This window comes from Salvelinus alpinus, chromosome 22 (assembly GCF_045679555.1).
Source record: "Salvelinus alpinus chromosome 22, SLU_Salpinus.1, whole genome shotgun sequence".
NCBI classification, from domain to species: domain Eukaryota; kingdom Metazoa; phylum Chordata; class Actinopteri; order Salmoniformes; family Salmonidae; genus Salvelinus; species Salvelinus alpinus.
Window position 1 is genome coordinate 4,635,458 of NC_092107.1, and position 23,264 is coordinate 4,658,721.

Here is a 23,264-nt window from a genome sequence, read left to right on the forward strand (position 1 = left end):
GGCAGGCCGAGATTTTCTTGTCCCATCGCGCTCTAGCAACTCCTGTGGTGGGCCGGGCGCAAGCGGACATTATGTCAAGAAGCAGTGCTGCTTGGCTGGGTTGTGTTTCGAAGGACGCGCGGCTCGCCTCTCCTGAGTGCGTATGGGAGTTGCAGCGATGGGACAAGACTAACTACCAATTGGAAACCATGAAAAAAGGGAGAAAGCATGGATTCCATTTGGTCAGACCAGTGTTGAATAGACCTTAGCACGGGTACTTCCTGTTTGAGTTTGCCTATAGGAAGGGAGGTGCAAAATGGAGTTGTTATCTGATCTGGGCCTTGTAGGCTGCTCAAAGGTGAGTAGCAGTGATCTAGTGTTTTTCCTAAGCGAGTACTACTGTCAATGTGTTGGTTGAACTTCAGTAGCGTTTTTCTAAAATTTGCTTTAAGTTCTCCAGCTACAATAAATGCGGCCTCAGGCAATATGGTTTCCTGTTTGCATAAAGTCCAGGGTAGTTCTTTGAGGGCCGTTGTGGTATCGGCTTGAGGGGGAATATACACAGCTGTGACTTTAACCGAAGAGAATTCTGTTGGGAGGTAATATGGTCTGCATTTGATTGAAGTATTCTAGGTCGGGTGAACCAAAGGACTTGAGTTTCTGTATGTTATCACACCATGAGTAGTTAATCATGAACCATACACCTCCGCCTTTCTTCTTCCCAGAGAGTTCTTTATTCCTGTCTGCGCGATGAGAACCCAGCTGGAACCCACTCTATTAGTAATGCCTGTTAGTGGTGCACACAGGGTGATCTTATTGTTAATGCTGTGATCAATTATTCATTATCGTTGCATCCTGCCTGGGTATTGTTCTGTAGATTGCACAGCAGGGTTTTTGTTTTAAAACCAACCCAAAAAATGTGTGTGTCCGCAAACAGTGTTGGGACGTCCATAGTGAATGGTAATCAGAGAGAGAGCTTTCCCAATCTGCCCAGCTTTGCTTGTTGTAAGCCCCTTGTAAGTCACTAATTCCAAGAGGACTTTGGGTAAACCATACCCCTCTTCTCCCCTCTGTTCCCCTTAGCAGGGGGGCTCAGCAGCACCATGAATTCATACTACAGGTAGAGTAGAGATCCAGGGAAATTGGAACCCTTGCTCACACACATCCTGAGATTTGTGAAACTTGAAACACATATCTACACCCACGCACCCAAACACGCACATCCCTTAGTTGTCATCAGTAGAGTAAGAGGGGATCTGACTCCAACTCCAGTCTCTTGTTGAGATGGACTGGAGAGGGTTCGGGAGAGACGCTTTAGTCTGGTTTGGTGTGTCATCTTCACAACATCACAGAACTGGAAATGACCCTGAGGAATAGCCCTGCTGTTGATCCGTCGTGTGTGTGGATAAGTTGACATGGAACTGTCAATTTCTTGAGATGGCAGCAAAAGAAGCGTACGGTTGGTTGGCAGAAGTCAAGCAAATTGTCCTGTCTGCATTTGATTTATGCCCTGGCCATTTGGTATGATGGTGTTCGAGTGAGCTGAGAGTGTTATGAGCCTGTCATACTTCTACTGAATGGCTCAGTTATAATTATTGCTGGATACACATACACACACACACCCCTTTTGTTTGTGAATGCCTTCGGTGTGCAAGTGTACTATGCACACATCTCAATTACTGTATTTCAAGAAACTCTGGAATTTTAAGTGTTCTGGAATGTCCTCTATTGTTCCTCCACCATGGAAACAGAATTGAGGTTTGTATGAGCAGAGAAGTAAATGGAATGCCCTAAGTATCTTACTGCAGCACAACTCTCCCAGAGAGGAATGCAGTCAGACGCCACTCCACCTGTTCCGTTCCACTGCTGTCACGATGACGGAAGACTGGCACCTGCTCCCTTGGGCCGTCCGGCCCATCTACAATATCTATGTAACCAGTCAGTGTTGAGTAGAGAATGAAACCCAACTGGCAAGCCATATAAGTTATGGACACAAGTTTGACACAGTCTGTGCATGACTGAGGAGGAGGGTCTATACTGTGTGTTTTTGTCCCATGACCACAGGGGACAGTGGATTACTGATTGTGGGTTAGGAATGACAGTTGGGTTTGGTCAATTGGTCGTTCTTTAAAGGATAGTAAGACGCAGCTTTTCCGCTGTGGACATTTAGAAACTATTACTTTGTCTTGTTGGGACATTGTTCTCTCTCGGAAGAGTTGCAGCATGAGTGGGCCTGGAGGGAGAAACACTGGCATTGCATAACATCACATAAGACAAAGACAGTGCATGTCAAACACACAAACAAAGCAAACCTCATACATTACCAATATTCCTGTGTGGTACCAAGAAGCAGAATAAACATATTTAACTGTCACAATAAAATTAGATATTTGTGTGTTAACAGTTTTGGATGTTTTTCTGGGCCAAGAACATCAGACTGTGAATATGGCCGCAGGGTTGTTTTGGTACATTTTGCTATGACAAGTTAAACATCTTTGGACAAGTTGAACTCATTTAACAGTTGCTTCTGTTTCACTTAGGTCTACCCACTAGCTATTATTCTATGGCTGTTTCCAGAATACCTTTTGTCAGTGTTAAGTTCTTCTGCCTTTGATGTGAGGCACAAAGCCCTCTGCGCGCCCTCTCTCTCCTGCCCTCTTTGACCATGACACTTTAGCTTTAAGCGGCAGCTGTATAAGTGTGACCGTGAGGCAGCATTTGGAGCAGATTTGGAGTGAAGTAACAGGATGGATTTTCTGCTTCCGTTTGCCTGCTCTCTTCTCCCTGCTTGTGCCAGGACTGGCTTGGCCCATCGTGCCAGGTCTGCTTGGGACTGGGTGAGAGGCTTGCTCAAACTCTAACGTCTGGACTTTATTAATAGAGTTAAAGCCTGAGAATTCAGATTGAGGTCAGCAGCATTGAGATTCCCACTCCAACTGAGGGAGATCCATCCACTTATATGATATGATGCATTGTTTTAAATTGTGGAGTTATTTATACATAACTTTTACTGATAATGTTGTAGGACCCATTTTTTGCTAGTAGGCAGAAATGGCCCCGACAACAATAGCTTCATAGATGAAAGACAACGGAATCCACACCCCGGTTTCACAAGTTATCCCTCAGTAAAGGAGCTACAGTGCATTTGGAAAGTATTCAAACCCCTTCCCTTTTCCACATTTCGTTACGTTACAGCCTTATTCTAAAATGGATTAAATAAAAACAAATCCTCAATCTACACACTACCCCCTAATGACAAACTGTTTTTTACAAAATTTAGCAAATTTATAAAAGACATACCTTTACATAAGTATTCAGACCCTTTGCTATGAGACTTGAAATTGAGCTACAGTGCATCCTGTTTCCATTCATCATCCTTGATGTTTCTACAACTTGATTGGAGTCCACCTGTGGTAAATTCAATTGATTGGACATTGTCACGTAGACTGGGCCAGAAGGCTAAACTGAAAAACCTAACCTTTATCAAATAAAAAGATGGTGGAGCCGCAAAAGTACTTCTGTGCAAGGGTGTTAATTTAGAGTGAATCCGGAAGAAAAACAACACTACTGCCATCCAAAGTATCCATTATGGGGACAGCTTAAAAACAATGCTCCCCCATCAACAGCTCAATCCCAAAATGGCTCCCCCTTGAATGAAAGATAGGCTCCTTTTGTAGGGGAAGCCTCTCCCATCAGAACATAATCATCACTAATTAATTAAGCAATTACCTATTCAAAGCCTACATTTTCCATTCAGCTAAACATAAAGTATATACATTGCAACACGTTGTTCATGACACAATATACCAATATAACATTTACAAAATCACATCACTACTGACATGGTGTCGTTCAAAATTCCATTTACATTAACGAGCCATTCGGGACAGGCACTACAAAGTCAGCCCAATTTGCCTTAGCTCGGGTCCTTATCCCAGCATACCCGGAAGCTACAGAGAGGAACAGAATCAAACAAACAATGCGCTCATCCCTAACATTGATAAGTATAATAAACGTTGCTTAAATTAAACATGAACACTTGTCTGTATATTCCTTATACCATAACCTGTTACTGACGGGAGACAAGTGTGAAATGTATGTACTAAGATAGGGATGTTAACTTGTGTGTCAACCCACATTGTTAACGTAGCTGATAACGGAGCAGGGAGGCGCGATGTGCGTGTGTGTGTGTGTGTTAGTGTACCAAATGCTGCCAGTGACGGACTTCTCCATCAGACATGATTGGGAAAGGCACACCTGTCTATATAAGGTTCCACAGTTGACAATCGGGGGAGAAGGGCCTTGGTCAGGGAGGTGACCAAGAACCTGATGGTCACTCTGACAGAGTTCCTCTGTTGAGATGGGAGAATCTTCCAGAAGGACAACCATCTCTGCAGCATTCCACTAATCAGGCCTTTATGGTAGAGTGGCCAGACTAAAGCCACTCCTCAGTAAAAGGCACATGACAGCCCACTTGGAGTTTGCCAAAAGGCACCTTAAAGACTCTCAGACCATGAGAAACAAGATTCTCTGGTCTGATGAAACCAAGATTGAACTCTTTGGCCTGAATGCCAAACGTCACATCTGGAGGAAACCCGGCACCATCCCTATGGTGAAACACGGTGGTGGTGGCAGCATCATGCTGTGGGGATGTTTTTCAGTGACAGGGACTGGGAGACTAGTCGGGATCAAGGCAAAGATAAACGGCGCAAAGTAAAGAGATCCTTGACGAAAACCTGCTCAGGACCTCAGACTGGGGTGAAGGTTCACCTTCCAACAGGACAACGGACCTAAGCACACAGCCAATACAACGCAGGAGTGCCTTTGTGACAAGTCTCTGAATGTCCTTGAGTGGCCCAGCCAGAGCCCGGACTTGAACCCGATCTAACATCTCTGGAGAGACCTGAAAATAGCTGCGCAGCGACGCTCCCCATCCAACCTGACTGAGCTTGAGAGGCTCTGCAGAGAAGAATGGGAGAAACTCCCCAAATACAGGTGTCCCATTGCGCTCTAGTGACTCCTCGTGGTGGGCCGGGTGCCTGCAAGCTGACTTCGGTCGCCAGCTGGATGGCGTCTCCTCCAACACGTTGGTGCGGCTGGCTTCCAGGTTAAGTGAGCAGTGTGTCAAGAAGCAGTTTGGCTTGGCATGGTTGTGTTTCGGAGGAAGCATGGCTCTCGACCTTCGCCTCTCCCGAGTCCGTAGGGGAGTTGCAGCAATGGGACAAGACTAACTACCAATTTGGATATCCCGAAAAAGGGGTTTATTTTATTTTTTTATTTTTTATGGATATGCTATAGGTCAGGCCCTATTGGTCACGTGCATACATGTGTCACGTAAAGAGAGCAAAGGTTGAAGGAATTGGGAGTGTTCCTAAACAAATTAGGGATTTTGGTAAACTTTTCAGCCAGAAATAGCTGTAATTATGTTGCTGCTTCAACACGGACAGCACTATACACACTGTTGAAGTGTGGTGGTCGCTGCTGCTGCAGCAGGGAGGAGGGGGGGACAACAGGTGCTAGTCAGTCACTCGCTGTCTTTAACACAGCAAGTCTGAGCCAGGTGGCACAATCAAATCAATTGTGGTCGGACTCCCTCTAGTCAATTATTTCATCAAACAGTTCCCTTAAAGCATCAGACAAGCTCAGTGCATATAGTTTATTTGATTAAAACACTCAGGATGTGTCTGGATTTTTATTTTATTTAGCCCAATCGATTGGTTGAAAGAACAGACAACTCTGTCGACCCAAGATTATTTTTAGTCGGGGACAGCCCTAGGTTGATCATACTGTTTCCCTGAAAACTGGATTTTTCTGTACAATACAGTGCTATCCTTCAGTTGCCTCATCCGTTTGAAGACCAGCTAACCCCAGTTACCCTTTGTGAAATAACCTCAGTGCTTTGTCAAGTGAATTATTATTATATCTGACGGTAGAGCTTAGCACTACTGTACTGTATTTTCCAAGGTCTGTTGGTAAGAAAATATGACAGATCTGTAACTGAAAAAATCATGAATGTTGGCAAACTGTTCTAACTTAATCGCTTTAAGCCTGCCAAAACACATTTCATTTTAATAATGGAAAGAACACTCGTAGACACCCTCAGATCTTACTGTTGTAACTGCCCTCATTACCACAGATGTTTGACAGACGTTATTGTAGTCGTTTAATCTTACGAGGTAGGATGGTATTTTCATTTATTTGCTTTATAAAATAGTTGTGGTTCTCTTGATATGTTGCCCTGCTGTTGGAGAATATTGCTTCATGTCTTTGGCTATGAACCGTGTTATGCTAATAAGACATGGGCTGCTTTGTCAGCATTTTTCTACTGGAAATGTAAAACTGTGATACTGACAACAGACAGACACTCACAGCCAGACAGACACCGTCCTGACTATACATGCTCATTTAGGATGAGAGCTTGACCTTTTGAGTTAGTTGGTTGAATCAGACATGCATGCACTCTGTACACAGACAGACAATGCATAATTAAGATGAAACGGGAAAATGTACGAGAAAGGAAGGAGGCCCAAAATGTGTAAGAAATATATTTATACACACATTCTTCCAGCCAAGACCTTTGCATTTTGTGGTTCCTCATGGTTTTATCTGTGTCTGAGAGCTCTGTGTTCTCTGGTCAGATTGCCTGTCCTGAACTTTACTTAACAAATTAGAGAGGTCTGTATCCTTCAGTTCATTCACCATGTCAACCTTCCAGTCACCACAATCACAATCCACTTAAAGCAGGATCCAGTGCATCTGGGGGATGTAGACATTCAGTGATCATCCTGTTTCCACTCCCTGTAACGATGTGCGATGAGAGTCTGAAGCAAGTTCAGGGAGTGAGTGTTTTAATAAATAAATGAACCAACACGTAACACAAACAACGCACAGACATGACCTAGGAACAGAAACAATGATGCCTGGGGAAGGAACCAAAGGGAGTGACAAAGGGCAGGTAATCAAGGAGATGATGAAGTCCAGGTGAGTGTCATTATGCGTGTAATGATGGTGACAGGTGTGCGCCATTAAGAGCAGCCGGAGAGGGAGTGACGAATAAAATTTGATTTGATGGAGGGCTGCATCAGATGACCTGGCCTCCACAATCACCTGATTGGTTTGGGATGAGTTGGACCGCAGACTGAAGGAAAAGCAGCCAACAAGTGCTCAGCATATGTGGGAACTCCTTCAAGACTGAAACTGGTTGAGAGAATACCAAGAGTGTGCAAAGCTGTCGTCAAGGCGAAGGGTGGCTACTTTGAGGAATCTAAAATATGTTTTGATAAAAATTAAAAATAAATTGTTACTACATGATTCCATATGTATTATTTCATAGTTTTGACGTCTTCACTATTATTCTGCAATGGGGAAAATATTACAAATAAAGAAAAACCCTTGAATGAGTAGATGTGTCAAAAGTTTGGACACGTGTGTGTGTGTACTCCGTATGTTTAAGCCATTTGAACAATATACTGTTGAAGTCGGAAGTTTACATACACTTAGGTTGGAGTCATTGAAACTCGTTTTTCAACCACTCCACAAATTTCTTGTTAAACTATAGTTTCGCCAAGTCGGTTAGGACATCGATTTTGTGCATGACACAAGTAATTTTCCCAACAATTGTTTATAGACAGATTATTTCACTTATATTATTATTCACTGTATCACAATTCCACTGGGTCAGAAGTTTACATACACTAAGTTGAATGTGCCTTTAAACAGCTTGGAAAATTCAAGAAAATTGTCATGGCTTTAGAAGCTTCTGATAGGCTAATTGACATCATTTGAGTCAATTGGAGGTGTACCTGTGGATGTATTTCAAGGCCTACCTTCAAACTCAGTGCCACTTTTCTTGACATCATGGGAAAATCAAAAGAAATCAGCCAAGACCTCAGAAAAAAAATTGTGGACCTCTACAATTCTGGTTCATCCTTGGGAGCAATTTCCAAATGCCTGAAGGTACAACATTTATCTGTACAAACAATAGTACGCAAGTATAAACACCATGGGACCATGCAGCAGTCATCTGCTCAGGAAGGAGATGCGTTCTGTCTCCCTAGAGATGAATGCGCTTCAATCACAGAACAACAGCAAAGGACCTTGTGATGATGCTGGAGGAAACGGGTACAAAAGTATCTATATCCATAGTAAAACGAGTCCTATATCGACATAACCTGAAAGGCCGCTCAGCAAGGAAGAAGCCACTGCTCCAAAACCGCCTTCCCCAAAACTGATTACGGCTTGCAACTGCACATGGGGACAAAGATCGTACTTTTTGGAGAAATGTCCTATGGTCTGATGAAACAAAAATAGAACTGTTTGGCCATAATGACCATCATTATGTTTGGAGGAAAAAGGGGGAGGCTTGCAAGCAGAAGAACAGCCTGCCCAACCGTGAAGCACGGGGGTGGCAGCATCATGTTGTGGGGGTGCTTTGCTGCAGGAGTCACTGGTGCACTTCACAAAATAGATGGCATTATGAGGAAGGGAAATTATGTGGATATATTGAAGCATCATCTCAAGACATCAGTCAGGAAGTTAAAGTTTGGTTGCAAATGGACAATGACCCCAAGCATACTTCCAAAGTTGTGGCAAAATGGCCTAAGGACAACAAAGTCAAGGTATTGGAGTGGCCATCACAAAGCCCTGACCTCAATCCTATAGAAAATGAGTGGGCAGAACTGAAAATGCGTGTGCGAGCAAGGAGGCCTACAAACCGGACTCAGTTACACCAGCTCTGTCAGGAGGAATGGCACAAAATTCACCCAACTTATTGTGGAAGGCTACCTGAAACATTTGACCCAAGTTAAACAATTTAAAGACAATGCTGCCAAATACTAATTGAGTGTATGTAAACTTCTGACCCACTGGGAATGTGATGAAATAAATAAAAGCTGAAGTAAGTAATTCTCTGTACTATTATTCTGACTGTATACTCATTATATTTATGGGACGGCTGCTGTATGTTTAAAGATGGAAATTGAAGAGGTTGTGGTTAGAGTAGGCCTAGTATAGATGATATGTACAGGCCCAGAGTCTCAGTACTCCCACACACTCTCTACTTCTCTCCATCCCTCTCTTTCAATCTCTTACACGCTCTCTCCTACACTCCTTTCTTTTGCCCAGGGTAATGGATCTTCCGGATGCTTTATCTGTCACAAGCTCTATTTCTTTCTGGGTGTCTGTCTGTGTGTCCTCTGCTGTTACTTGGACCCAGATAAGAAGAATGTCCTATTTACTGCAGTCTGTGTAACTTGTTTAATGGAGAGGTTGCTTAGGGGACAGGCTGAATTTGACTTCTCATTTTCTCAGCAGCCGTGCCAGGTTTGAATAGGGAGATATTCTTTGCTTTTCAATGAAGAGAGGATGCAGGTGTAGAAAAAAAGATGAGTGAGAAGAGAGGGACAAAGTTTAACAGAGATATTCATGAATGTGTGTATGAAACTGACTGTGACAGACTCAGCTCTCCCCTCACCCATGCTCTCCCCCTCAGACTGTGCATGTGTGCCCTTAATGCCCTATTCTGCTCTCACGTTTGGGGAGGTCCCCTGCAGCACCAGCCCACTCGGAGCGCACACACACAAAAACCAATGGCACTGTGACCCTCTCCGTGTCACTGTGGATCTTTTCCACTTAGTCGAGCCTCTATCTCAATATAAAGGTTGCCATGACAGCTGCTGTCCCCTTGGCAGGCAAGTTACTGACCACTAGTCAGAGCAGGGTTTTGTGGCTCTGCTTTAGATGTCCCCAAAGGTCTTGCATGGAACTAAAGTCTGCTTTGATGCTCACTTGGAAAATCAACTGTTCCAGACCTTTTAAAGAAAGGTATTTTCAAACGAAAAATGTTATTGACTTGAAAGCTGAATGAGAGTCAGTATATCAGTCTATCACACAGCCAGTTAGATAATCGTGTGTATCAAGCACAGAGAAACTCTATCTGATAAGCAGTGAGTCACTGAAGTTGAGTTCTTATACACTGAGGTTGATGTATTAAAAGTTGTTGCTGCCAGAGATCTAATCATAGGCAAAACAAGTGTATGAAGTTGGACTCTGTGGCCCCCCCTGTGACCCTAATTATGGTGCATGTATGGCTCTGGCCCCTGGAGCTGTGTAAATGTCACCCTGTATGTGGTCCTGCTGAATGTTAGGTTTCTTGCTGGCTGCCCTCCTTCTCCTGGCGCACTGTAATGCCTCTCATTAGTGTGTGTGTGTCTTTCACATTCGGTGCTTTCTTCCTTTCTCTCACATTGTCTGCTTCGTCTTAACGTCCGCATTGGACCTTTTATCTCCGTATCAAATAATTTCTGGGTGTCTAAGTACCTTACTGTGATTGATTGTTTTCAATTAAAATGGTCAAAAATAAACAAAAATTGCTTCTTAGCAAAGAGCAATTTCTCAAGCAAGAACTTTGTAGTTAGTTTTTGTGACAAAACAGGCAATTATAGTCTAAAGCAGTGGTTCCCAAACTTGTTATAGTCCCGTACCCTTTCAAACATTCAACCTCCAGCTGCGTACCCCCTCTAGCACCAGGGTCAGCGCACTCTCAAATGTTGTTTTTTGCCATCATTGTAAGCCTGCCACACACTATGCAAAACATTTATTAAACATGAGAATGAGTTTGTCACAACCCGGCTCGTGGGAAGTGACAAAGAGCTCTTATAGGACCAGGGCACAAATAATAATAATCAATAATTTTGCTCTATATTTAACCCTCTTACATTTAAAACCTTAGTAGTTCATAAAAAAATTGTGAATAACTCACCACAGGTTAATGAGAAGGGTGTGCTTGAAAGGACACAACTCTGCAATGTTGGGTTGTATTGGAGAGTCTCCGTCTTAAATTATTTTCCACACACTGTCTGTGCCTGCATTTAGTTTTCATGCTAGTGAGGGCCGAGAATCCACTCTCACATAGGTACGTGGTTGTAAAGGGCATCAGTGTCTTAACAGCATGATTTGCCAAGGCAGGATACTCTGAGCGCAGCCTTATCCAGAAATCTGGCAGTGGCTTCTGATTTAAATAAAAATTTCACAGAACCGCTTGTTGCAATTTCGATGAGGCTCTCTTGTTCAGATATCGATAAGTGGACTGGAGGCAGGGCATGAAAGGGATATCGAATCCAGTTGTTTGTCGTCCGTTTCGGGAAAGCACCTGTGTAATTGGTCACCCAGCTCACTCAGGTGCTTCGCTATACCACATTTGATATTGTCACTAAGCTTGAGTTCATTTGTACACAAAAAAATCATACAATGATGGAAAGACCTGTGTGTTGTCCTTGTTAATGCAGACAGAGAAGAGCTCCAAGTTCTTAATCATAGCCTGAATTTTGTCCCGCAAATTGAATATAGTTGCGGAGAGTCCCTGTAATCCTAGATTCAGATTATTCAGGCGATTTAAAATAAAAAATAAAAACATCACCCAGATAGGCCAGTCGTGTGAGAAACTCGTCATCATGCAAGCGGCCAGACAAGTGAAAATTATGGTCAGTAATGAGAACTTTAAGCTCGTCGCTCAATTAAAAAAAAACGTGTCAATACTTTGCCCCTTGATAACCAGCACACTTCTGTATGTTGTAAAAGCGTTACATGGTCGCTGCCCATATCATTACATTACATAATGCAGAAAATACACGAGAGTTCAGGGGCCTTGCTTTAACAAAGTTAACCATTTTCACTGTAGTGTCCAAAATGTCTTTCAAGCTGTTAGTCATTCCCTTGGCAGCAAGAGCCTCTCTGGATGCTGCAGTTTACCCAAGTGGCATCTGGAGCAACTGCTTGCACGCATGTTACCACTCCACTATGTCTCCCTGTCATGGCTTTTGTGCCATCAGTACAGATACCAAAGAAATATATATTTCACCTTTATTTAGCCAGGTAGGCAAGTTGAGAACAAGTTCTCATTTACAACTGCGACCTGGCCAAGAATAAAGCAAAGCAGTTCGACACATACAACAACACAGAGTTACACATGGAATAAACAAAACATACAGTTGAAGAAAATCTATATACAGTGTGTGCAAATGAGGTAAGAAAAGGGACGTAAGGCAATGAATAGGCCATGGTGGCGAAGTAATTACAATATACCAATTAGACACTAGAGTGATTGATGTGCAGAAGATTAATGCGCAAGTAGAAATACAGGGGTGCAAAGGAGCAGGATAGATAGATAGCCCATCCAACTACCTCATTTATTTATCTATTTACAGATGGGCTATGTGCAGTGATCTGTGAGCTGCTCAGACAGCTGGTGCTTAAAGCTAGTGAGGGAGGTAAGTCTCCAGCTTCAGTGATTTTTGCAATTCATTCCAGTCATTGGCAGCAGATAACTGGAAGGAAAGGTGGCCAAAGGAGGAATTGGCTTTGGGGGTGGCTAGAGATATACCTGCTGGAGCGCGTGCTACGGGTGGGTCCTGCTATGGTGACCAGTGAGCTGAGGTAAGGCAGAGACTTGTAGATGACCTGAAGCCAGTGGGTTTGGCGACGAGTATGAAGCGAGGGCCAGCCAACGTGAGCATACAGGTCGCAGTGGTGGGTAGTATATGGGGCTTTGGTGACAAAACGGATGGCACTGTGATAGACTGCATCCAATTTGTTGAGTAGAGTGTTGGGGGCTATTTTGTAAATGACATCGTCGAGGATCGGTAGAATGGTCAGTTGGTAGTCAACATATCTTGACCACCAAAGTCCATTTGATGTCACAAAGCTGTCCAGTACTTTAAAAATATCCTCTCCTGTTGTCCTGGTTTACAGAAGAGAATGTCTTCCTTAATTGACCCCCCCCCCATAAACGTAACAGACATATACCAGGAGCTGTGCCAGGCCCAACACGTCTGTTGACTCATCCAGCTGTAACGCATAGAATTCACTGGCTTGTATGCAAAGCAGTAATAGTTTCAAAACATCTCCTGCCATGTCACTGATGTGTCGTGGAAGTGTTGTTTGATGAAGGCATTGTCTGTATAGTTTTTTGGGGGGCCTTTTCCCGCAGCATTGTCCCAGCCATATCCGCGTCAGCAGGAATAATTAAGTCCTCCACAATAGTATGGGGCTTGCCTGTCCTAGCCACTCGGTAGCTCACCATATAAGACGCTTCTAGCCCCTTCTTATTAATGGTATCTGTTGCTTTAATACATGTCTTACAACTCGAAAGACATCTGTATTCTCGCTCCAAAAACTCGTTGCATAGTTTTCAAATTGTCATGTTTTTAAATGTCTGCGCAAGAGTGACGGTTTCCCGCGAGAGAGTAACGGTTAATGTGATTGGATGTTAATTATTTGACTAGGCTACCTGTATTTGACATTGTGTTGTTATTTCACTGAACACTAGATGGTTTCATTTTATTTTCGCTTACACGTCTCTCTCACTTACACACACACACACACACACGTAAGCGAGAGAGACGTGTGTAAGCGAGCGAGACGTGTGTGTGTGTGTGTAAGCGAGCGAGACGTGTGTGTGACTGAGGCTATGACCAGGTAGGGCTGAGTAAATACCATCATGCCCCACTGCATGTACCCAAACAGGGCCTCTGGTGTACCAGACCAGTTAGCTCAACAAACAAACTGGAGGTGAGGTGACGACCACAGTAGTTCATGCTGAGTGTGATGTGTTAGCAGTGTCTGGTGACCCCGGTCCTCAAAACAACACTTTGAAGACCAAAAACATTGGTCTTCAATCCACATCCATTTCAAGGAATGCAGTGCCATAGTTTAACCAGATCTTTCAACTCAGCCAGTGATGACATGGTAGCATCCCTGTCCACTCCTACAGTAAGTTGAAAAACCTGTCTGTCTGTAGAACCTAACTGTTCTGTGTTGGATTAAAGAGTCAACCTGAAAATTATTGGACATCTGCGACTGACTTTCCACACTAAGGGGTTGAATCCTAACCTGTAAATACTCATGCATACCTTGAACTTTCCCACAAATCAAGCATTGATGTAAATGTGGATATGTCAGGATTATTCAGTGAGATCAATCCATTAATCAACCAAATTGATTTATAAAGCCCTTTTTACATCAGCAGATGTCACAAAGTGCTATACAGAAACCCAGCCTAAAACCCCAAACAGCAAGTAATGCAGATGTAGAGGCACAGTGTCTAGAATTTGTCCCTGAAGTTATTGGGGGCTTTTGTGTGTAGTTTCCTCAGACAGACCCTCCGGTATCCCCTCTCTCTCTCCTTCCCTGTATCCGTAGCCACATCCTCAGTCTGCTCTGCACTCTGCCTGGAGTTTATTCCCAGCTCCTGATGGCATTTCCTGAAGTCTATTGTACTGGGGCAAGCTTGATCCGTCATCCCAGAGCTTTCTCTCTTTCCTTCTCTCGCTCTCTCTCTCCGATAAGCACTGTGTATGCAGCTTGATTTCCTACAGCAAGTCTGTACCTGTGAGTTTGGGGTGTGTGTGTGCACGTTCTCGCTCATGATAGACTAGGTAAGCGGTGCAGAGGATTCCTGGAGCGGCTCGCTGTCCCTATCAGAGACTGAAGCACTGTGTGTGTGTGAGCTTTGGCAGTCTGCAGCATGGTAAGTACTAGCCTGTTGTCTGTGTTCTGTTGGCAAGGGAGAGGGAAGCTAGGCTGCATATGAGGGGCTGCTGCTGCTGCTATTTAACCTTTCTTTTTATGAGACAACGCTAGCTCTGACCTATCAGCTGGGAAGATGTCGGTGTCTGGTAGTCTGGCTAGACATCTGTTTAACTGCTGTCTGTGATTTCATTCAGCCTGACTATCAGCAGGGAACAGGACCATGCTGAAGTGTGGAGATGGATCCATACATGGCTGCCCGTGTCATCTTATGACTGGTCAGTCTGTGTTGTGGGTACTTGTTTTAAAAAGTAGGCTACCCCCTTGCTGCAACTAAGGTTAAAGGGACGTTGTTAGTTTGCGCCTGATTGTTATATGGCAGTCTGATGGCTGTTGGTAAGGTGCTTGAGGGTTGGGTGAGGAGAATGGATTATGAACCTTTTAGTGCAGGAGTTGGTAAATTGGTACTCTTGAGGGTGTGTGCGTGGGGGAATTTTACATCAATTCATGACCACTACAGTGGTGATACCAAGCCTTCAAGTGTCGTCTATAAATGCACTATAAAGCCTGTATCAGTTGTAGATCGTTTCAAGTGTAAGGTGTTTCTCTGCTAGTGTGTTTGGCATGCATTCTTTGCATATTTTTTTCCATATGGATTTTTGTGTATTTGGTCTCTGATGTTAGAGGAGTTGTCTACTATAGATCAGTGTTTATTGTTTACTGCTGCTCTTGTGGGCTGATGAAGAGAACTGGACGGAAGGAGAGATTAGGAGAGGAAGTGGACAATTAGCCTTGGTCCATATTAAAGACCCGGCCAGGCCAAAGATACCCCACCCGCCTACTGTGGGTAACAGTTGCACAGAAGTAGCACAAAAGTAGTATGCCAAATTACAATTAGCATTATATGAATCTGCAGGTTCAGGAATGTCTGAAGAATGCACATAGAAAACAAACCAGACATGCAAACTCCTCTGGGTACAGGTCAGGATATTGCTTGTCCAGTCACAACATATATGAGCATGACTTTAACAACCTATTGACTGCTGGCTAGGGCCATAAGCTTGGGATAATGTTCCAGTTGGTTATTCTCAGGTGAAGCCCAGACTCCAGATGTTATGAGTAAAGGCTTAGCAGGCCAATACCCTGAGGTCTTTAGCATCTGACTTACAGCTGAAATGTCACTGCTTTGTCTTAAGTCAAAGACCCTGGAGTCTGTACTACAGGTCTGAGCCTGGAGTCTGTACTACAGGTCTGAGCCTGGAGTCTGTACTACAGGTCTGGGACTACATAAAGGTCAGGGGAGGATTGGACTAGAGGCCTGTTGCTTATTATGCTAACAGCTTCATAATGGCTGTCGCCAGGGGTGATATAGCTTGTGTTGTCTGACCTGTCAATCACACAAGTGTGCGTGCCTGTAATGTCTGACCTGTCAATCATAGACTCTAACAGCCTTATCACAGGCTGAGGAATGTCACTCATATCGTTATGGACATAGTCCCCGGTCACCTGGGAGACAAACCATGAACGGGCTCAGTCGCTAGGCAGATACCCCAGGAGGGAGCTGGCTGGAGGGCAGAGGAGATGAGTGACCGGTTCAAAACAAGATGTCACGCCTTTTATACTTAACGTATCAGTTATTGGATCCAGATTTGGATGAGTCCAATGTGTTAATGAGTCCATGACTGCGTGTTAAACTACTGCGCTAAATGGAGCAACTGAATATTGTATAATTAGAAATCCGCTACATTATAAGCTGGTGTTAGCCTAGTCATCGAGCTATTCAGCCCATTGAGAACATTCATTTTGCTGTTATGGATGAGCATATCATTATTAGCACTTGTTTAGTATTTCTATGAAATGCTCTGAGCTAATGGCAGTTGGTGTGAGTCAGAGCTATTCAGGGAGAAGCTGTTATGGCGGTGTTTGGAGAGGCAGCGACTGAGCTTTTCATGTTCTCTAATCTCAGCATCTGTTTTTGTTCAGCCCCGTTCTTATCCAGGGGAAGTGTGTGTGTGTGCGCGCCTGCATGCGTACGTGCGTGTGTATGTGTGCGTTTAAGACTGTGCACATCTCTACTACTAGGCTGTAGTGTTCAGGTGTTGTCTTATGAACTGAGCAAAGGCAAGAATCACTAACGCCAAAGCCAAATCGCTTTCATCTCCAAACCAAGTATTTCCTCACATTGGAACTTGCCCATTGAGACATGCAGAGAGGCAGAAACTCAGTCTGTGCACCCAGTCCAAGTTCACAGGCTGGCACGTGCCCGGCTGCCCGATCTGCTGGCTGAGCCAATCTGAATCTACCTGGAGGGTTCTGCAATCTGTGGTCTTTTGGTGATGCTTTGATTTCTCTGGCTTTACTTCATCTACTATATGAGGAAATACAGTGTTGTTCACTGTATGAAGACAGTTTCCTCTGGCTCTCTAGAAGGCAGGCATCCCAAACAGGCTGAGACTGAGGGCCCATCCTGAGAGAGAACCTACCATTAGGTGTATTTAACACTTCTACTTTCTGTGACTGTTAACCCAAATCCCAAGGGACGTTCAGTCTTCCTGTGAAAGGAAATGGGTATTCATTTTAAATTATGCTCAAATACTGCTATATTATTTAGGGTTTGGCGATATTTAGGGTGACCTCTTCTACGATATGCTACTAAAAATATTGCGACATCTGAGAGAATCGTTTTGTGCCTTTAATGACTAAATCATTAGACTGCTATTTTTGTGATTATTTATGATATTAGTCACATTTTAATTAAATAATCTTCTTATGGTGAAAAAATATGGCTTAGTTAATTCATTTAGACTTCATTTTCAACATCTTGATTCAGCCTAACTGATAAAACTGTACTGTTTTGATTTGTAAAGTTAAAATAGATTATAGTCTTGCACATCAAGATAAATCGTCTTGCACTTCACAATATGTCATCAATGTTAAATATCACAATATTCGATTTAATCATATCGGCCCAACCCTAATATTATTACATTACTTTTCATAACACAGGCTGTTACCATCATTGTCTATAGGAGGGCTGTTCAATTCTGTTCCTGAAGGGCCAAAACTTCAGTTTTTTTTTTTGTTTCTACCTGGTAGTTAATTGCACTCACCTGGTGTCCCAGGTCTGAATTAGTCCCCTATTAGAAGGAGAAGATGACAACTGGAAGTGTTTTGGCCCCCCAGGACCGACATTGAATAGCCCTGGTCTACAAATATGGGACCTGTTCTACATCGTATCCATTAAGACTAAAGCATTTAGAACCTTGAGTAAAACTATCCCACGGATTCCATTCTAATATAAGCATTTTCTTCCTGTCTCCTTGGAGTGTCCTTCTTAAAAGCCTTCCCTCCTTTCTAGACCCGACTGACTGTCTTGTCTTGTAACAATGGAAATGAGAGAGGGTAGTAGGCTATATAGTCAGTGTGGTGATTCACTGGAAGACGTGAAGAGACAGCAGAGACTGAGACGGAGCACACTGGCCCATACAGACCGACTATGTCAAGGAACAAGGTGTGGCTCTGAATCCATTTTTTTTTTAATGTGCAGCGGTAAGACAACAATTCTTATCGGTGCACCTGTTCGTCTTGGAGAACCAGAACTCGTATCAAGTTTTAATAACTTTTTGAACCAAAGTGAAACGGGAGGTACTACAGTACCTGAATTTGTCTAATAACACTGATTTTCATTTTCCATTCCAACCTGTTTTACTATTTCTAATAGGTGAGAAAGCCAATAAACTGGTAGCAAGTGGTAATAAGCACTTCACAATGTAATAAGCACTTCACAATGTTGTAATAAGGCCCCCCCCAGGCCTTCAGCAGACTGATCTGGGCTCATCTCTCAGGTCTCTCGTGACATAATGGGATAACCAGTGAGTGGATACACTGAGGGAGGGACACTGGCCATGCCAGGGAAGAGAACTACATTCAGAAAAGAGAAACACGAGTGCAGATTCCCTCTCCAGATGTATTCTATCATAACTAGGCTACTGTACATCTAGCTACAGCTGAGCGTCTGTCTTTCCATGCAGCTGTGTAATAGGCCAGGATGACTGGTACTTTGCAGAGTTGCATTGCTGCAGAAATGGATACTGGTCCTGTAAATCATTTTTAATAAGAGTGCTGTAGGGATTGGGGGACCCACGAATATAACGACGTATTCAGAGAGAGATGTGTGGTCAGACAGAAAAACCAGCATGCAGGGTCACCAGGTGCAACCTTCGCTTATAACAGTTATGAGATTAATAAGCATTTAATGTCACTCATTGAGGAATAATCTAACCTTTTAGGAACTAATATACATCACCTTCACTCCCTGTAGAAAACCACAGGTTTGGTTTTCAATTTAGTCAAAAGAAAAGTTGCCATCTAGTGTTACTATAGTTTTGTTAAAGTTAGGGATGTCTACATACCTGTTGTTCTTCACTTCATTTAGACAAGACCCTCCTCTACTGAGCAAGACAGGAAGTTCAGGATGTCCAGACGCTGATATCACTCCCTTATTAAATCTGCTCACCACACAATGTCAACACTGTGTCCAACGGCAACCATAAGTCCTAATTTACTCCTGGCCCCTCTTTAAAGTCAACATTTTGATAAAGCCCGTTTTTGGAGCTTGAGATCACACAAGGTGGTATTATATTCATGTAATGAGGACGACCGACAGACAGGCTGGCTGGAATGCACTATAACCGTTTAGTAATAGTCCACCGTTTCACACACTGACCTCACTCTCAAAGGGCAAAACTCTGTTCACAGCCCGGCTACTAACCAGATGTTCATACATTGTTTTGTCTGTCTTGGTTATTTGCAGTTTCAGGTGTCTGTCGACTGGCTGCATATTTTCTCTTCTTCCACTGTTTGGGTACAACAGATCTGCAGTACTTGGGTACAACAGCCCTAGCTAGTCTAGATAAACATCATCATTTTTTTGGGTACTAACAGACCCTAGCTAGCTAGATAAACATTAACAATACCTTCCCATGCAGGTTTACAACAAAGTGCTTTGTTCTCTGTCTGGAATTGAAAGTAATTATTCAGCTGCAGTTTGAGCTTTACAGTGATCTGGGGGTCATTGGAAACCAATAATAGTAGCAACTCAAAAGGCTGTAGGTGCTGTTTTTAGCTGCTTTATTTTGCTGACATCTCAAGAGAGAGCCATGAGTTCTGGTCGGAGAGGGAGAGAGTGCGAGAGAGAGAGCCCATTTTGGACAGAGGAGGTATGGATGGATGACCGGGGCCACACTGGCCAACCCTGCACAGGAGTGCCATCCAATTCTACACTCACTGCAGAGACTGGGTAGGCACACTGGTTGTGGTGCAGTGGTTTGTTATTATCTAGTGGAAACTATCCAGAAGCCTGTATCCATCTAAAGGCCATTGCTTTCATAGAGAACTATCCAACTGCGCATTAGAGGGGGAAAAACACATCTAAAGACATGAGGTCATGTGCCATTGGCACTCAGTGTTTCCTCTGGAATATATACTGAGGGTCATACCAAAGTAATTGATAATAGGAGTTCTCCTTCCATCTCTCCCTCTCTCTTTCCTTCCCTCCCTCTATTCATCTCTGATGGCCTCTTTCATTTCCTCAGCCCTCTGACGGAACACCTCCTCGCCACGACCTCACGAGCCGATTGTTTCTCCACACCGGCTTGTCGAGGACAAAACAAAACAGAGGGTCGAGGAAGGCTGCTTGTGCAGCCTGGTTCCAACAGGAACGTTTAGCTGGGTCAGATAAAGAACCTTAATTGAATGGAGGAGGAAGTGCAGATTCAGCACTAAGGACTTCTCCTCATGTGGGGGCCTGGGCTGCTGTGGGCTGCTGTGGGCTGCTGTTCTTGTTCATGCAGAGGTGGTCGATAACTGGTAATGTGGAAGTTCGGTGAGAGCTGTTAGATTCTTCAACATTCCATCTTGTGATCAATGTGTTTTAATGATTTTAGTTGATCTGAGAAAGCTGATAAGGCATTTTGGTCTCTATTGTGAAAACTCTGTGTTCTCGGAAATGTTCTCGTAATGTTTTACCTGTCCTGAATTAACCTCAGTGGAGAATAGCAGTGCCTTTGAGCCTATTCGGCATAGCCTACCCTGGCTTCATAAGAGCCAGGTTGCATTGACTGCTGCCCTACCCCTAGAGAGAGACCCTGTCTCACACACATCACATGACTGAACCATACTTGGGGTGCTAGTTGTCCTTGTCTACAGGGCAGTAGCATTTCTGTGTGTGTTCAGTTAGAACGCTGTGTGCATTACAATTATTGTCCCACTAGTGTGATGTAATGCTCTGCTATTTATAATAGCCATTGGCATTTATGTCATTGGCATCAGGTGTTATTTTATGACGTGCGGTTGACGTCATTTTCGTGTGTCATTTTCGTGTGTGCGTGTGTACGTGTGTGTATGGCACGTCTGTGTGTTTGACAAGCTGTTTCATGTGGAGGGCACTAGATGGCGCCAGCTCACTCTGGTGTCAATGTTGTACCCAGGGGAGTCTGAGGACCGAGTGTCTACAGTGCTACGTGCCTCAGACACAGGAGCACAGTTTGAGCAACCATGTGATTTCCTGTCTCATTTGTCTTCCATTTGATGAAGGTCTGTTGACCAAAGGTTTACACAGTAAATGACTCAAATTTGTATCTGATCTAAGTGCATCTGATTTACATCTGATTTTTTCCCCTACTGTTCCAATTAGGAAACAAGACTGTTCTTGTCACAGAGACGCAGAGGCCATTTTGGGGACTTGGGAGTTCCAATAGCATGTATCCTGTCTGTCAGTGAATAGTAGTTTCATCATCAGGTATGCCATTCTGGCCCCGTGCCGGATGACCCTACGATGTAAACTGGGAGAAGCCAGGCATTTTAATTATGTTTGGGAATATGATCCGGTAGAGTCTCCAAAGACAGCTGTTTATTATAGTGTTGTCTAGTCTGTCTGAGCTGTGTGTGTGTCATCCCATCTCTTGGGGCATGCTGTCAGCTCCTTCAGACAATCCTGATTATCAGTCCCTGATGAGAGAGTATTAGAGAGGACCAGGGCCCATATTTACAAAGTGTCTTAGAGTATGAGTGCTGTTCTAGGATCAGTTCAGCCTGTTAAATCATAATGAATAAGAGGGCAGACCTGGATCAGCACTCTTAAGACGCTTTCTGAATACAGGACCTGGACTCCTTTCAACAGACTTACAATACTATAGGAAGTAGTATTGACACCACAGGAAAGTGGGCATGGCACTCCAGTCTGCGTGGAAATGGGAATGTCCCCCTCTCACCCTCCAGCCAGCCCTGCACATTTCTCACAGCTTTACAGGATCTTAGTGGGTTTTTACCATACTGTATGGGGATACTGTCTACTACTTACAGTATTCATTGCACTGTCTATATGTTGGTTGCTGACAGTGATGATCCTATAGGTTGGGATCTGGATCTGGTAGTGGTCTACAGTAATCCAGACAGCCTCTCCTCCCAGAGGCTGACTGTGTGAATTCCTCTCACAGCAAATCTGTCAAAGGAAGATTCATGTGTATGGTCTGAATCCCAGCTCTCTCTTTCTCTCTCGTAGTCCTAGATTATCTGAATCCCAGCTCTCCCTCTCTTTCTCTCATAGTCCTAGATTATCTGAATCCCAACTCGCTCTCTCCTAGTCCTAGATGAACTGAATCCAAGCTCTCTCGTTGTCCTAGATTATCTGAATCCCAGCTCTCTCTTGCTCTCTCGTAGTCCTAGATTATCTGAATCCCAGCTCGCTCTCTCGTAGTCCTAGATGAACTGAATCCAAGCTCTCTCGTTGTCCTAGATTATCTGAATCCCAGCTCTCTCTTGCTCTCGTAGTCCTAGATTATCTGAATCCCAGCTCGCTCTCTCGTAGTCCTAGATGAACTGAATCCAAGCTCTCTCGTTGTCCTAGATGAACTGAATCCCAGCTCTCTCTCGCTCTCGTAGTCCTAGATGATCTGAATCCCAGCTCTCTCTCGTAGTCCTAGATGTTCTGAATCCCAGCTCTCTCTCGTAGTCCTAGATGATCTGAATCCCAGCTCTCTCTCGCTCTCTCGTAGTCCTAGATGATCTGAATCCCAGCTCTCTCTCGTAGTCCTAGATGTTCTGAATCCCAGCTCTCTCTCGTAGTCCTAGATGTTCTGAATCCCAGCTCTCTCTCTCGTAGTCCTAGATGTTCTGAATCCCAGCTCTCTCTCTCGTAGTCCTAGATGTTCTGAATCCCAGCTCTCTCTCTCGTAGTCCTAGATGATCTGAATCCCAGCTCTCTCTCGCTCTCTCGTAGTCCTAGATGATCTGAATCCCAGCTCTCTCTCGTAGTCCTAGATGATCTGAATCCCAGCTCTCTCTCGTAGTCCTAGATGATCTGAATCCCAGCTCTCTCTCGTAGTCCTAGATGTTCTGAATCCCAGCTCTCTCTCGTAGTCCTAGATGATCTGAATCCCAGCTCTCTCTCGTAGTCCTAGATGATCTGAATCCCAGCTCTCTCTCGTAGTCCTAGATGATCTGAATCCCAGCTCTCTCTCGTAGTCCTAGATGATCTGAATCCCAGCTCTCTCTCGTAGTCCTAGATGATCTGAATCCCAGCTCTCTCTCGTAGTCCTAGATGATCTGAATCCCAGCTCTCTCTCGTAGTCCTAGATGTTCTGAATCCCAGCTCTCTCTCGTAGTCCTAGATGATCTGAATCCCAGCTCTCTCTCGCTCTCTCGTAGTCCTAGATGATCTGAATCCCAGCTCTCTCTCGTAGTCCTAGATGATCTGAATCCCA

At 44.0% G+C, this 23,264-nt stretch overlaps 1 protein-coding gene across 2 annotated transcripts in view; it reads left to right on the forward strand.

Annotated features, from left to right (window-relative positions):
* LOC139548833 (septin-4) overlaps positions 1–23,264 on the forward strand; it is a 70,517-nt gene that overhangs the window by 22,047 nt on the left and 25,206 nt on the right. The window contains exon 1 of one of the 2 annotated variants that reach the window (XM_071358710.1): positions 14,305–14,503. The exons of the other annotated variant lie outside the window; for it this stretch is intronic. Within the exon in view, the coding sequence (XP_071214811.1) occupies positions 14,501–14,503 (3 nt within the window). The 5' untranslated portion in view covers positions 14,305–14,500. Of the gene's footprint in view, positions 1–14,304; positions 14,504–23,264 lie in introns of those variants that run through there. 2 annotated transcript variants of the gene reach the window in all.